Source organism: Lates calcarifer, linkage group LG14 (assembly GCF_001640805.2).
Source record: "Lates calcarifer isolate ASB-BC8 linkage group LG14, TLL_Latcal_v3, whole genome shotgun sequence".
In the NCBI taxonomy this organism is placed as follows: Eukaryota; Metazoa; Chordata; class Actinopteri; family Centropomidae; genus Lates; species Lates calcarifer.
The window spans coordinates 8,147,476-8,161,388 of record NC_066846.1 but is presented as its reverse complement, the minus strand read 5'-3'; the positions used below and the strand labels follow the sequence as shown (position 1 = coordinate 8,161,388).

The window sequence follows — 13,913 nt, the reverse complement described above, 5'->3', positions numbered from 1 at the left end:
CAGGGCGTCCATTAATGTCTGGCCATTAATATTCTTAAGTAACCAAATTTTTAAAAACAAGCAACAATGCAAAAACTATACTATACTATCTGTTCATCTGACAAATGTGAGGAAGGACTGAATCCTGAGATTTGCAAACATGATTTATTAATTAGCATTTTAAGTACTGACATTGCACATAATCCCCTCCAAAGAAAAGCATGCACAAATAAGTAAAACAAAAGACATAAAGTTTTTCTTTTTAATTATCCTCAACTGAGGAGGATGAAGGGAGTAGTATGTTTTAAGAATTGAGGTGGTAACAGAACTAAACTGACTCCCATAATGCACCACCAACCTCACACCTGCTTGGTTTTCCCCTCTTCAACCAAATTAAGAAGGTAAATAAAAATCAAGGCTGGTGCCTTTCAACTACTTGATGTGCCCCATCTGATCAATTAAAGAAAAATTGTTTTAAAGGGTGGTTGGAATAACTGGGCTACCAAGCAGACTGTCCATTCTTTCCCATTTTTTCTTTTTAAAGATGTACTTTTAATTTCTAAATATGCACCCACCACCCACCTGTATCCCATTTCTTCCCTACCCTTCCCGTCCCTCTCCAAACGTCAGTGTCTAGACAGGACAACACAAGACAAGATGACGGGGGGGAAGGGGCCTGAGGGGATGACAGCGAGACGAGGTGGGTTGGAGGATGGGGGAGTGCAGGGAGGGGAGAGCAGTGCATGTGTTCTGAAATAGGTCCAGTCCTCCAACCCTAGGACCTATGAGAAACAAAACAAAAATAAAAAAAACACGAAAAGGAGACACAGGGAATGAAAGTAAGACTGTAAAAAAAAAAAAAAAAAAAAAAAAAAAAAAACAGACATTAAAACACAAGACACATCTAACCCTGAAATTAGGATTGCATTAATCTGAAATCCAGGTTCCAGAGTTTGAGCAAAAATGTTCCCTGAATTAAACAAAGTTTCAGTCCAAACATATGCAGAGTCTTTAGAGACTCAACATAAAATCCTTTCCAGCCTGTTTAAGTCCGTAATCCTGCCCTCTGTAAAAGATAGCTAATGTGTAGCACAACAAGTGCAACCCTACACCCCCCTGTCTCCCACCCCGCCTGACTCAGGGTTACACCACATTAATGTGGGGTCCCACCTCTTGCCAAGGGTCACGTGACTGTCCTCTCCTTGACGTCACTCTGTCGGTGCTGGGACTGTTGTGGCAGCTGCCTGCTGTGGGGAGGAATGGTTAAGATGTTTGTGTCATCACAAACAAACACTGATGATGATACAAATGTGGAAAATAAGAGTTTTTAAACCTTACCTCGGGTGATTTGGGTGTTTTGGGAGAGGTTTTAGGGGAGGCCTTTGGTGATTTTGATGTAGATTTCAGGTCAGCTGGTTTTGAATTTTGAGGGGGAGTGCCAGGCTCTGATGCGGACTTCTCTGTATCATTCTGCAATATGAGCAGAAAAACTGTAAAGCAGCCAGAACTGAACCAGTGACATTGCAAATACATGTTGTGTACCTTAGACTCTCATTGACTCGAGTGCTGGTCCATCACCTGAATTTGGACAATACTGACTAACAGGTATGTGGTACTACACTGCTCTTCTACACTGTTTATATCCATGAACGTCTGTGGTCAGTATTCCCTGACGTCACACACGGTTATGGGGCTGAAAGCAGAGAAACTCTCAAAAACTTCCTTCCACAAGTTTTCAGCACCTTGAGTCTCTCTGGCCTAAACAGCTCACCTGTCTCTCACAGAGCACTGGATGCACGTTACCTATCATAAAGAATTATACTCACTTTTGAGGCAGACGACTCAGAGTTCCTTTGCCTGCGGCGTCTAGACTGGCGCCGCTGTTGTTTCTGGCCTTGGCTGTCGGCTGCTTCTCCGTTGGTCTGTGGGCCCTCAGAGACCTCCGTCTGCTTCACCTCTCCCTGCTCCTGGCTCTTCTCTGGAGCAGCCGCCTGCTGGCCGTCTGCAGCCTGATCAGACTGTGGGCGAGGCCGGAACGGTCTGAGAATCCCAGGACAGAGGGAACATTTTATCAGCTGTGCATTCCTGGGATCCAGAAGTGGGAATATTTTATTCTCTATTAAAGTTTAGGAAGTGTTTGGTCACCTGCGGTATGGACGCCAGAATCTACGCCGTGGCGGTCGCTGCGTTTGGTCGCCCTCTGCTTCTTCGTTCTTTTGATCTCCAGACTCACCCTGACGGATCAAGCAACAAAACCTCAGACAGGCCTGCCTTTTCAAACTCATTTCCCCTCGTACACATCCCCCTGCTTCAGCTTACGTCTTGTGCCTCCTGCCGTGGTCTCTGGGGTCTACGGCGGCGCTGCTGAGGTCTCGCTCCATCGCCCTCACCCTCCACAGCGGGGGCTTGGCCATCAACTGCTTTGCTCTGGTCTTCAGGCCGAGGGCTGCGGGGGAAGAACCGCCGACGGAAGCGGCGTTTGTTGGGTGCGTAGCGGCTCCCTTTGACTGGGACGCCACCTGGACCAGTCACGTTGGCCGCTTCTGAGCCCTGAGAGAGGAGAAGGTGTGGAGAAACTGAACATCAGCAGACGTTTAAATTTGTTGTGCTACAACCATATCATCAAGGTGATTCCACAACTCTTACCTTAGCTGCTTCAATTACATCAAACTCTACAACCTCCCCGTCTCCCACACTGCGGAGGAATTTCCTAGGGTTGTTCTTCTTGATAGCAGTCTGAGGAGACAGATTAAGCATCAGAGGATGGCTCATACCTACAGAACATTAATATCTACAATGATGTCATCTTACCTGATGAACAAATACATCTTCTTTGGTATCATTCCTATGAGAAATAAAACCTTATTAACAGACTTGACACATGAGGCTTTACCTTGAAAAACCTGAAGATGCTCTGAAAGGCAGTGGGTGTAACTAAAGGAAATAGTACCTGTTTATGAAGCCATATCCATTACGCACATTAAACCATTTCACTGTGCCTTGGACCAGGGTGGCTGCAACCGCAGGTAAGCACACGATTAAATATGTATCCCCCCCCCCCCAACATTTCACATTCAAAGAATATACTGTTATCACACTTGAATCAATGGCAGCCTTTCGAACAAGAAATGGGAGCTCTGTGCGTCAATCATTAACAGTAAGACTTTGAAACCAGGTCTGCTTCACTAGGTCACGAGGGAACAGATGTTTTTCTCACCTCGAAAAAAGTTCATAGAATCAAGACCCTGAAAAAATTATTTTCTCTTCTCCCTCATGAGGACAAGAAGTGAGCGGTTTCCCTGGTAAATCACCAAAACGCATTTAATTGGTTTGTTTGCAGCTCACTAAAAATGATTTGCACCTGTGGGAGCGCGTGCGCACGTCAGCCTCGGAGCGAGCTGATAAAGAGGAAATTTAGGTCATGTGTTCACACTGCTAACACACTTAAAAACACAATATGGCTTTATTCTTTTACTTATCACTTGCAGACAGTGATAAACTGAAAGACGCCATTTTAATCCAATGTACAAAGTCATTTAAAGAAAGAATTTCATATTTTAGCTAGCTAAATAAATGGCTTCCATGTTGATGTTCGCAGCACAGGTTTGACTTCACGGGTATAAAAACCTGCCCCACACAAAACTCATGTGAACAACTGAGGACACGTGTTGCCCCTGAAACGAAACACACCATGGTGTCAAAGGAAGGTGATTGACAGACAGACAGACAGACACCATAGCTTCAGAGGCACCTTGCTGCCGTTAAGTTTCACACATGAAACAGTTGAGTTTTATATTAATGAGGCAAAAACGCCGATAAACGTAATGCGGCGACAGCACAGTCTGTTTATTTCACACATATCATAAGACGCACATTAATTCAGACCAAAGTTGGCGGTTTAACACTTTCCCTGACAACTAAACACTCGCGTTTGGACGATGAGCTCCTTCTGTACCCACCTATGACTTTCCTCTCCGGCTGTGCTTTGTCTTCCACCGGTGCCGATGGTGGAGCGCTCTGCGCCTCGGCGTCGGTCATGCTCGCTGTCGGATTGCTACAGTTTCACTCCTCAGTCCCCTCCCTCCTGCTCTTCCCGAAACTTTTCTCTCCGGCACGGCTAAGTTTTTATCCCGACATCCCCTAGGGCCGCCGGGCACAAGCCCCGCCCTCATTGGTTTTTCGCGGAGCGTGATTGGCTGAGCGCGGCCGGCAATTGGGAGGGAAAAATTGACAGGTGGAGGACAGGTAAGAGTGAGAGGTGCCTGATTTTATAACGGGAAGCGTTTTCTCTGCAGTTCTCATTGAACGCAGGTATATTGAAGTTCTATATAGTTCATATGTTGAAAGAGAGTCTATTTTGAATAATTAAAGTGTGATTATGACAGGTCTTCATAAGTCATGGACCATTTTATGTGTGAATATGGTTTTAATATAACATGGCTTGAAAATGTGACCAGTTATAAAAATTATGATACTATGTCTTTGGTTCAAACAGATGGGTTATTTCACTCAAAAATATCAATCCTATATTGAATGTTCATTTATGTTTATTATATAAAGATTACTATTGTAAGGATTACCATTAGCTTATGCTTTAATGAGCAGACACATATTAAAGCACAATAAAGCTACACTGTACTTTATTTATAAGTTTGCGTCTGAGAGAAACGTATAGAAAAACACACCCACAATGGCAATAGATATGAATAATCTGACACAAACAACAAATGATCTTTTATGTGGCTGCTAAAGCACTCATCATATTCAAGCTGATAAAGAATCTGTAATTTATTGTTCTCTGTTGTGCTCATGGTTTGTCACCTTCATGAAAGGTCAGTGCTGTTTAAGGCAAACAGTTATTTGACTGTGCAAAGACTCAGTTTTATTAGTAAAGTATAAGCCAGACTGTTGATAAAAATATAGTTTCTTTTACCCAAAGCAAAAATTCCAACAGGGAGACAGTGCAAAAGAAGCATGTTGCCTCATCATCTATCATCTATCAGTGTGTTCAGACCATGGCAGAACTATAATCCTATAATCAACCTGTTGAACAGGTGCATGAGACCAATACTGTTTTCGGCCAGTAGGGGAAAACACAGCCTGATGCTTTTAAACTCAGTCAGTGGATGGGAATAAGTTTTATTTTAGGATAATATACAAGGGGTTATACTGGTGAGATAGAAACTGAATTTGCTTGTCATTTGCAAAGTAATCACGTTATAGTAACTGTAGGCTGCTGTGTTACAGTGCTGAGTAATTACAGACAATATTGATCAGGAGATAATTTCCTTGCCTCAGTCCAGCTCTGGTTTTCCACTGCTCTGCGATGAAGAAATAGTTCATCCTAAAATTAACCTCTAAATTGGATTTGAATGCTGTCTGGAGACACTTTATGATTATTTGGACCTGTAAATAAAACACTCCTTTAATTTCTAAAGGCTGTTATTATGCTCTGGGGACAAACTCACTGCGGGTTTGATGGTCCTCTACATGAAGTTTCATGTGACATAGGATTATGAAAGCAATGACTTAATTTTCATTTTGGGGTTAACTATGCCTTTAACTACAGCCCTCAGCAGCACATAGGTCATAGGACTCCAGTTTCACAGTGCTAAATTTAACCCAGCAGCTCTAAGAACTGCCAAGTTCACCGAAACCATTCGCTGAGCACAGAAGCCACGGGTCTCTGGACAGAAAAAAAGACTCTAATTAGAAGTGTAATTATTAGTAACAGAGGGAATTACAGCCAGCAGAGCAGAGGAGCTCATTGACAGGATGGACAGTACAGACACTGTGGATTAAAACGTTTTCAAAGATACAGGGTAAATCATAAGAAGAGACACTTGAATCTTTTGTTTGGTGAATGGAAAGTCCTGTACATGACCACTGTTTTATACTTTCATCTGGATGAAAAATGTTATACTACAATGTTAAACCTGACTGCACCACACATAGATCATCAAAACTGTGGTCTACGAATATGGCAGCAAAACATCTTACCACTTCTTTACTCTTCAAACTATTATAAATAACATGACAATATTAAAGTGTGTCACATTTATAGTTATGGCTATCTACATCCACACACACATGGCATGTGTCGTAGCGTGCATGTAGCTACAGGAGTGATTAAATAAGTCCAGAGAAAGAACTGAGTGGTCCATGCTGCACTAGAATGAAATGTTACGCATGCGCAGAGCATGCCAATTCGCCGAGGTTTGTTTCATGGACATTTGGAAGAAAGCTATATCAAGCCACGATAAGTTAGCCGAGAGGAGACCGGAAAAAATGCAATCTCACTTTCAATGTAAAAGTATTTAAGTCAGTTCCAGGAAAGAAGAATCAGTCGCAAGTGTTTGCTACTAATACCTTTGTTTTAAAAGTAAGCACATCTATTAGGAAATGAAACACGTGAAAAAGAATGGATGTATAATCTGCATACAGCGTAAACCTAATAAGGTACAGACGTATCAAACAGTATGAGAAGTAGAGCATAAGCATAAGAAGCTCTCTAACAATATATTTCAACTAATGTCACTTTTTTTGTAATAATGAATCCTTATCATGTGTATGTATATTTTTTCATTCACTCATTATATTGCAGTTACATTGTATTATGCATTCTAGAATACAACATCTACATTCAAAAATGTAGCCAATCAACGTTTCAAACTTACGTCACGTAATGGCACCTGCTATTTCCATGACAACAGTTCCAACTCATTCCTCTGATGAAAATCATTGGATGTGGTCGAAAGGTCTAGAAAAACTACTGAGTGGAACTTAAGGTTTTTTTGTTTGTTTGTTTGTTTTTTCCCAATATTGCCTATAACAAGCCAGACGGTCCGTTTAAGGCTGCCACGACTCCAAAATATCTTTGTAATAACGTTATTAGGGGATTTTATTGTGACAGTTCCAACAGGAAGTCCAGTGTTGAGATATTCTTTATGTTGTGATAGTGGTGAGGAGCTGGATGAGGGAGAGACAGAGAAGGTGGAGTGCGGGTTACAGACAGTACATACATAAAGGAGTTGAGGGCTTTGATTCTTTTCGGCCCGGTGGCTGACTTCAACGGTTGTGTACCTCTACGCGAGGTAAACTGCGACCTGGACTACAAACCAGGGCGAGAAGAGAGCAGGGCGGAAACGTCTGGAATGAAAGAGGAATAAAGAGATAGCTGATAGCTAAAAAAAAAAAAAAAGGGAAAAAAAGGGAGCGACATCGAAAACGAGCCACAGAGGAGGAAACAGACCCCCGGCCAGACGACCCGTTAGCACGGATACAGGGAGGCAACAGAGGAGGAGGTGGAATTAAAGTGAGAAAGGCTGACAAGTAACACAAGAGAGGAGAGCTATTATCACTAGGGTAAGTTCCTTATCAAAACATCCAATAGACGGGGCGTGTTTGCGCCTGAGCAGATGAGTTATCCTATGCACATGTCTGTCTGAGGCTGTATTATGATATATTCCCTTTAAACGCCCCCATGAAGTGAGAATAGCGGTCTGTTTGCCAGAGGACCCCCGGGCAGCTCTAGCTAACTTATCACATCTTAACGGCAGCTTCATTCTCACTTGGTAGCTAAAATGGAGAAATACCCGACTACTCGTTCGCCCTCATTGTTGTTTTTAAGTTTGCAAATCCTGCAAGACTCGGCTGCATTTGAGGTGCAGCGCGACTTTTATTGCTTTCACACACACACACACACACACACACACACACTCACTCACTCATGCCACCGGCTCTAACGCAACGCTCAACACGATTAAACTAACTGATATTGTGATATTGTGACCATCACGAGTATTAGCTTAGTCATTACTGTACACCAGCGGGCCAAAATTCAAGCAATTTCCAGTTGTCTGTGGGTGTGTTATCAGCCCGAGCAGGATTAAAATAATCAGTGGCGTTCACACGGAGGTCCACAGTTATACTATGAAGGGTTTAAGTGCCTCAAAGGTTGCCATTTTGCCTTATAAACTTGAATCTCTTTATCAGCAGGGCCTCGGCCTGAGTGCCGTCAGTGCGCATGGATGCGGGGACACCGACAGTTACACGTTACCGACGACGGGCCGTGGCACGTTGTGTACGCACTAGGCCGCAGTCGGCTCCGTTCTTTTCCCCCCACTGCGGACATACTGTACGCTACCTCACCCCCACCTCCACCACCACCACCACCCGGGGTGTGACTTACCGTATCATTTCGTCCCCATATTTAACGTTTCACGTCCAGTTAACGACACGAGAGGTGGTTCGATAAGTCACACTCGGCTTGAAATTTGATTTATGGGGTCATTAGCGCGGATTAGCGGCCCTGGTGGTTCAACGGTTTACCCGGCGACCAGCCGCCGTAACTGAGCAGCAAAGCCCATACCTTATGTATTTAAAGTATATTTTCTCAAGAATGTGTTTATTTCTTTCTATGTCATGAGTTAGTTGCTTAAGTTTTAGTAGTTAACGGTCAGTTACATTGTACTCGTGGCAGGTGGCTGGGCTGCACCAGCGGGACAAAAGTTTGGTGGTTAGCATAGTTTGACACAAACACTGCTGATTAAAACTGCAGCTAAACACACACACACACACACACACACACACACATATATATATATATATATATATATATATATATATATATATATATATATATATATATAATTTTTACAGTTGGGACTCTTCTTAGTTGAGCTGACAGGTGCCATATTTCTGTTGCTTTATTTAGCCATGTCTGGGCTGCGTCTTTGCTCTGACTGGTGCTCAACAGCTCTGAATCAAAGTGTCATTTCCTCTGCACCCCCCACGTTTTTATTCAGTCAACTCTCACATTTCCATATTCTTCTGCTGACATACTTTTCAGATAATCACCTGCACTGACTTGCATAAACACTACTCACTGTCTGATTTATAAATCCAATTAAATGTCCAGTAGTGTTCCAATACTGGGTTTAACATGAAAGTAAAAAGTTATATCAGTGCAGGTAAACCCCAGTCAGAGTAAGAAGATAATGATAAAATCAAATATCAAATAGTGTGTTTGACAGTATTTACTGAGTGGCTGTCAAGTCAATATTTACGTAAATTTGCGGTTTGTGATAAGTTGTCATCTAAAAACGTGAAACAGTAGCCAAGCAAGCAAAGGCTAGGTCTGGATATTCCACCTTAAATGTAACTTTGATACTGTTTTTTAATCCTTAAATCATATATTTACTGTTTTAAATTACTTTTTATACAGTATTTTGAATCTTAGAAACTGACGGTGGAGTAGTATAGAACAATCTCAAACAAAACCCAGTCCTTGTAAAATGCATTCAAATAATCCAAATCCCAGACATTAACTGGTTTTATATCATAATACTAAATCTCCTCGCTTTAATGATTAAGTGCCTGTTAATGTTTTCTGTATTGAATTATGAACCTACAGTATATTCATGTCTGCGTCGTGTGTGTTCCTCCACAGCAGGTATGGCAGATGCAGAGCTCGACTTCCAGACAGGTGATGCCGGGGCATCCGCCACCTACCCCATGCAGTGCTCGGCCCTGCGCAAAAACGGATTTGTTGTGCTGAAGGGCCGACCCTGCAAGATCGTCGAGATGTCCACCTCCAAGACTGGCAAGCACGGCCATGCTAAGGTCAGTAAATTACAGATAACTCAAGTGTAAAATACTGTACATGTAAGTTCAGAGAACAGTTTCTTTCCAACATGGATTGACTTTGAGAAAAATGTTGTGTGGTTTCGAAGCAGCTTTTCCTCCAGGTTCACAAAATAGATGGAGGGACAGTGTCTGTAGCTGTTGTTTTTCTAAAAGTGTATATTTTGTCCTGGGATTCGCTCGTGCAGGTTCACCTGGTTGGTATTGACATCTTCTCTGGAAAGAAGTATGAAGATATTTGTCCCTCCACTCACAACATGGATGTTCCCAACATCAAGAGAATGGATTACCAGGTGAGACAGCTGGAGGACAGACATTGCTTGACTGTTGCTACACTGGCTTTTTACCTAGCATGTTGTTAAAATAGGGGTTTATCTATGTCTTCATGCGAGTACTCACAGTGTTCAGACACTTTTCTTACAATAAAAGTCAGATTACGTAATGTTACATCTCTAGGCCAAGACATACACAATTACCAACAGCTAATATACTAATTACCAAGAAATTATGACACATTTTTCCCTTTTGTTCATGTGACAGAAAAGTGGGGCTGCCTCTGCTTTGCAAGTATGAAATTTTGAGTCAATTATGAGGAATATATGACTGGAAATTACTGTCACGCCTTTGATATCACTGTCATATTCACAAATATGCTTTGGCCTTTAATAAGAACAAGATATTCAGAGATAATTCTACATGGCTGGTGGGAGACCATTAGCAGTTGGATGCTTATTTGAAAAAGCCCCAATATTATTAGTTAACAAAGAATTTCCTTGGTGAGAAGAGCTGTTCATGCAGACAAGAACGAAACAGAAGCAGCATCATAGAGCCTCTAGCTGGGGTGCACATGGATCCAAGAATCATTTTACTAGGTAGATGAATGGATGATTTTCCAAACATAAGTCATGATGTAATAACTAAAAATAAGACAAAGACACAGGATTTGAAGAGAACACACACAGTCATTCTAGTATAACCTCTCCTTCTCCATGTTCAGTGACCGGTGAGTCTCTTCACCCAAGCACACATTCAATCTGGTGCACGTGAGGGCACCATTAAATACGGTTTTATTTTTGTCATTGTATACTTAATCGTTATATAGTCATGCATTTCAAATCATGAATCAAATGGAAAGCACTTTCCTAGAAGTAGCAAGAACACTGATGAACAGCATCACTGTCCTTCCATGAGCCAGTCCGCCCCAGAAACCTAAAAGCCATCATTTGAAATATCAAGACAAGTGAGAGTGGAGTGTCTGTATCTACATATGAACTTGAATGTATGCCCATGTATTGTACAGCTAGACAGCACATGTAAACATTTACTTAATCTGATAATTTAAGCTGCTATAGTAAATATTTTTATATCAACAGTGGGTTAAATGATCTTTTGCTGTCTTGGTTCAGTCTCACGGCTCTCATCAGTGTTGTTTTAAGATCCAGTGGGCAGCTGTCAGTCAAAAGTCAGTTCAACTATCAAAGCACATTTTGTCATTTTTATCTCAAACCCATCATGTGCTTCATCACAAATGATGCTTAAAGAGGAATTTCAGATTTTATAAATGTCCAAGTACGCCTGCGTCCACTTCATTACACCAGAGAACCTGATACTTGACTAAAGAGATGGAGGCTACTGATCAAACCAGCTTGACGTGCTGGTTCTCTCACAGTTTGCCAAACTGAAAAGAAAAATGGTGCAGGATTTCCTGCAGAAGTGAAACCATACGGTCCCAGTGCTCCCATAACGCCATGGCAGGAAGTTCATGTCTGCAGCTGTTAAGATTAGAAGTGTACCTCTACGAGTCCACACAGTGACAGCATTAACATTATGTATAATAGTGGAGACGGGTCTTAGAGGTGGGCAAACAAGAATAACTTTGATGGTCTCTGTGTCTTTCCAGCTTATTGGGATCCAAGATGGCTACCTGTCCCTGCTCCAGGACAGTGGGGAGTTGAGAGAGGACCTGAAGATTCCAGAGGGAGACCTGGGCAAAGAGATCGAGAGCAAGCACGAAGCCGGAGAGGAGATCCTGGTCAGTATCGTCGCCTTAATGCTGTTTTCTGCCTCAGGTTTTCTGTTCTGAACCTGGGGTCGGACATGTCGTTTAATGAAACTGTCTCATGGGTTAGATCTGGATCTGGCCCTCAGGTGGGTGGTTTGAGAAAGCAGCTTTGTCCTGACTCCCTGTTTTTCCTCTTCCAGATCACCGTTCTAAATGCAATGGATGAAGAAGCTGCAATTGGCATCAAAGCCTTGGGTAAATAAGCCACTGCAGGTAAATAACAGAGAGAGCTACAGTTGTTTCGACACGCAGCTGCCCTCACACCCCCCCTCACCCTCCCACCCCACAACTACCGCCTGACCCAAGCCTGCCTGAAGAGGAGTGTGTGTATGCGCGTGAGTGGGCAATGTATGTACGTTTGTGTGTGTGTGTGTGCGTGTGTGTGTGTGTGTGTGTGTGTGTGTTTGGGATGTTGCACCACAAGCCAGCAGCATGCGCCATGCCAGTGCAAGTGCGTGTGATGCCATGTACAGTGTATCGTTCATCCGTTGGAGCAAGGGGGAGGCAACTCCAGCCAGCGAGAGCCGAGATGTTTAGACTTTAACCGTCGATATTATAGAAATAAATAAATAAAAAGACGACAATGCCATTTTAAAATGTTACAGTTACGCGTATCGACTATACTGGAAATATCCATGTTTTTCCACATTACTGCATAATTATGTTTTACGTGTATATATTTGTTTGAACTGGACATATTAATGGTCAGCTGAAATTTAAAGATTTATAATCGACGAATTGTAACTAATTCGATGAGTATGTTCAAAATTTAAAGCTTGTATGAAGTGATGGGTTACTGAGCAGTGTGTTACTGTGGATTTGCCTACCCCCTTAATGTACTTTTTGTTTCATGTTAACACTATTACGAGCATGTGTATCATTTTTACGCAGCGCTATCAAATATAAATGAAAGCTTAAGGTTCATATTGTATTTTTGAGCTATGTTGTATTTTTTTTCTGTGGGTTGCACTTCATTTTACAGCCTAATCTAGCTTCCTGTATTTCCTACTAAGGGAGAAAAAAATGGCTTGTAGCATTGTTGTAGTTGTTGGGTCAAACTGTTAAATGCACTTTGTTTCCTGCACTTTCTCACCTGCACACTGTGGGCTGTAGAATAAAGTGTCCACTCAAAATAATATGTTTAAAAGCTGTTGTTGGTGCAATGAAAAAAACACTCATTGTCTCATTAAAATAAGTTTCTCTTGTGTTTATTACTTTTTTTCCCCCTCAAGTATCTTCCTCCTCTGGTTTCTGACTTTTCTTTCCTCTTTCTTCTCGTTCCTCCCTCCCCCCTTTGTAATTCTGTTTCAGGGGCAAACGAGATGCACTGGACCTGGGGAAAAGGAGGGGATATTGCCTCGTAAATGCTATTCTCCCTCTTTTGTTTTCCTTTCTTTTCGTCTTTGTTTTTCATTCTCTCTCCCCCTCGCTCTTGTCTTCTGACCTTCCTTTGGGTTCAATTAGAGAGGAACTTTAATAAATAATTGGAATATCGAACGGCTAAAAAGTGAAAACATTCTCTATGTGCATTCACTCATTAAAACCACATCTAAGTCCAGACATGCAGATAAGAGACGTGTAGAGGAAGGTCTCTCACTAATAAGTGAGTAGGTCTACAAATAATAAGTAGCTACCTACCATCAGGGGAAAGAAGTGGTGATAATGTCACAACTGTTATGTTTTTTATATGTTCCCCTGTTTTATCAAGGGCTTCAACTCTAGATCTGCATTGTTCAGTTGAGGCTTGTTCAGCGCGTGTGTGCCGTACAGGACTGAATACATGACTAGGTGTTGTCTTGTCTCTTCTGTATGGCACATTTTCTTTTTTTGGCAATTCATCTGAACAAGCCCCCCACCCCCACACCCATCCCTCCCTTCTGCTGTTTTGTTTCACCACCTGAAACTTGTCTATTAAAACAAAAGGTTACCAACATGGCACACGAGGTTCAGTTTCTTTTTGTCTCGAGGCTTGAAAAGTGTCAAAGAGAAACAAAACCCTGCTCCGAGAACGTAGATTTCTCGCTCGTTTGGAAGTCCTTCAGCCAAACCTTCATCTAACTTCATTTGTTTCTTAAAAAAAATAAAACTTTGCAGAGACCCTCAGAGCGGGCCTTCACACAGAGCCATTGGAGAAACGACTGGAGTATTATTTGGCGTACTCTCAAACTTTGAGCGATGATTCAGGAGGCAGACGAGTTGTGGCAGTTTGGTATCCTTAACTTTGTGT

General features: G+C 42.2%; 2 protein-coding genes across 4 annotated transcripts; one reads left to right on the top strand and one right to left on the bottom strand.

The window, feature by feature from the left end:
* Positions 1 to 125: 125 nt before the first annotated feature.
* LOC108879982 (Y-box-binding protein 2-A) lies at positions 126 to 4,105 on the bottom strand. 2 transcript variants are annotated; one of them, XM_018671432.2, is made up of 10 exons: positions 3,939 to 4,105; positions 2,930 to 2,993; positions 2,791 to 2,824; positions 2,626 to 2,715; positions 2,299 to 2,529; positions 2,125 to 2,213; positions 1,806 to 2,019; positions 1,318 to 1,449; positions 1,150 to 1,226; positions 126 to 761 (listed from the first exon to the last, which is right to left on the bottom strand). In XM_018671432.2, the coding sequence occupies exons 1-9, from the start codon at positions 4,015 to 4,017 to the stop codon at positions 1,188 to 1,190; spliced, it is 972 nt and encodes a 323-aa protein (XP_018526948.1). In that variant the 5' UTR covers positions 4,018 to 4,105; the 3' UTR covers positions 126 to 761; positions 1,150 to 1,187. The 2 variants fall into 2 exon arrangements, with proteins under 2 accessions (XP_018526948.1, XP_018526950.1); XM_018671434.2 differs by having other exon boundaries at positions 1,150 to 1,223.
* Positions 4,106 to 6,922: 2,817 nt separating this feature from the next.
* LOC108880001 (eukaryotic translation initiation factor 5A-1) lies at positions 6,923 to 13,624 on the top strand. Of its 2 annotated transcripts, none has more exons than XM_018671458.2 (6): positions 6,923 to 7,344; positions 9,434 to 9,603; positions 9,813 to 9,917; positions 11,525 to 11,656; positions 11,827 to 11,899; positions 12,998 to 13,624. In XM_018671458.2, exons 2-5 carry the CDS (start codon positions 9,436 to 9,438, stop codon positions 11,887 to 11,889), a joined length of 468 nt encoding a protein of 155 aa, XP_018526974.1. In that variant the 5' UTR covers positions 6,923 to 7,344; positions 9,434 to 9,435; the 3' UTR covers positions 11,890 to 11,899; positions 12,998 to 13,624. The 2 variants fall into 2 exon arrangements, with proteins under 2 accessions (XP_018526974.1, XP_018526972.1); XM_018671456.2 differs by having other exon boundaries at positions 6,925 to 7,344; positions 9,431 to 9,603.
* The last annotated feature ends 289 nt before the right edge of the window (positions 13,625 to 13,913 follow it).

Excerpts from the sequence above, each read along its gene's own strand:
- LOC108879982 (XM_018671432.2), bottom strand. The coding sequence starts at position 4,017 with ATGACCGACGCCGAGGCGCAGAGCGCTCCACCATCGGCACCGGTGGAA. Across the intron at positions 2,994-3,938 it reads GCCGGAGAGGAAAGTCATAG|CCACCCTGGTCCAAGGCACA; the intron begins GTGGGTACAGAA and ends CTGCGGTTGCAG. Across the intron at positions 1,450-1,805 it reads CTGAGTCGTCTGCCTCAAAA|AATGATACAGAGAAGTCCGC; the intron begins GTGAGTATAATT and ends CTCATATTGCAG.
- LOC108880001 (XM_018671458.2), top strand. The coding sequence starts at position 9,436 with ATGGCAGATGCAGAGCTCGACTTCCAGACAGGTGATGCCGGGGCATCC. Across the intron at positions 9,918-11,524 it reads TCAAGAGAATGGATTACCAG|CTTATTGGGATCCAAGATGG; the intron begins GTGAGACAGCTG and ends GTGTCTTTCCAG. Across the intron at positions 11,657-11,826 it reads AAGCCGGAGAGGAGATCCTG|ATCACCGTTCTAAATGCAAT; the intron begins GTCAGTATCGTC and ends TTCCTCTTCCAG.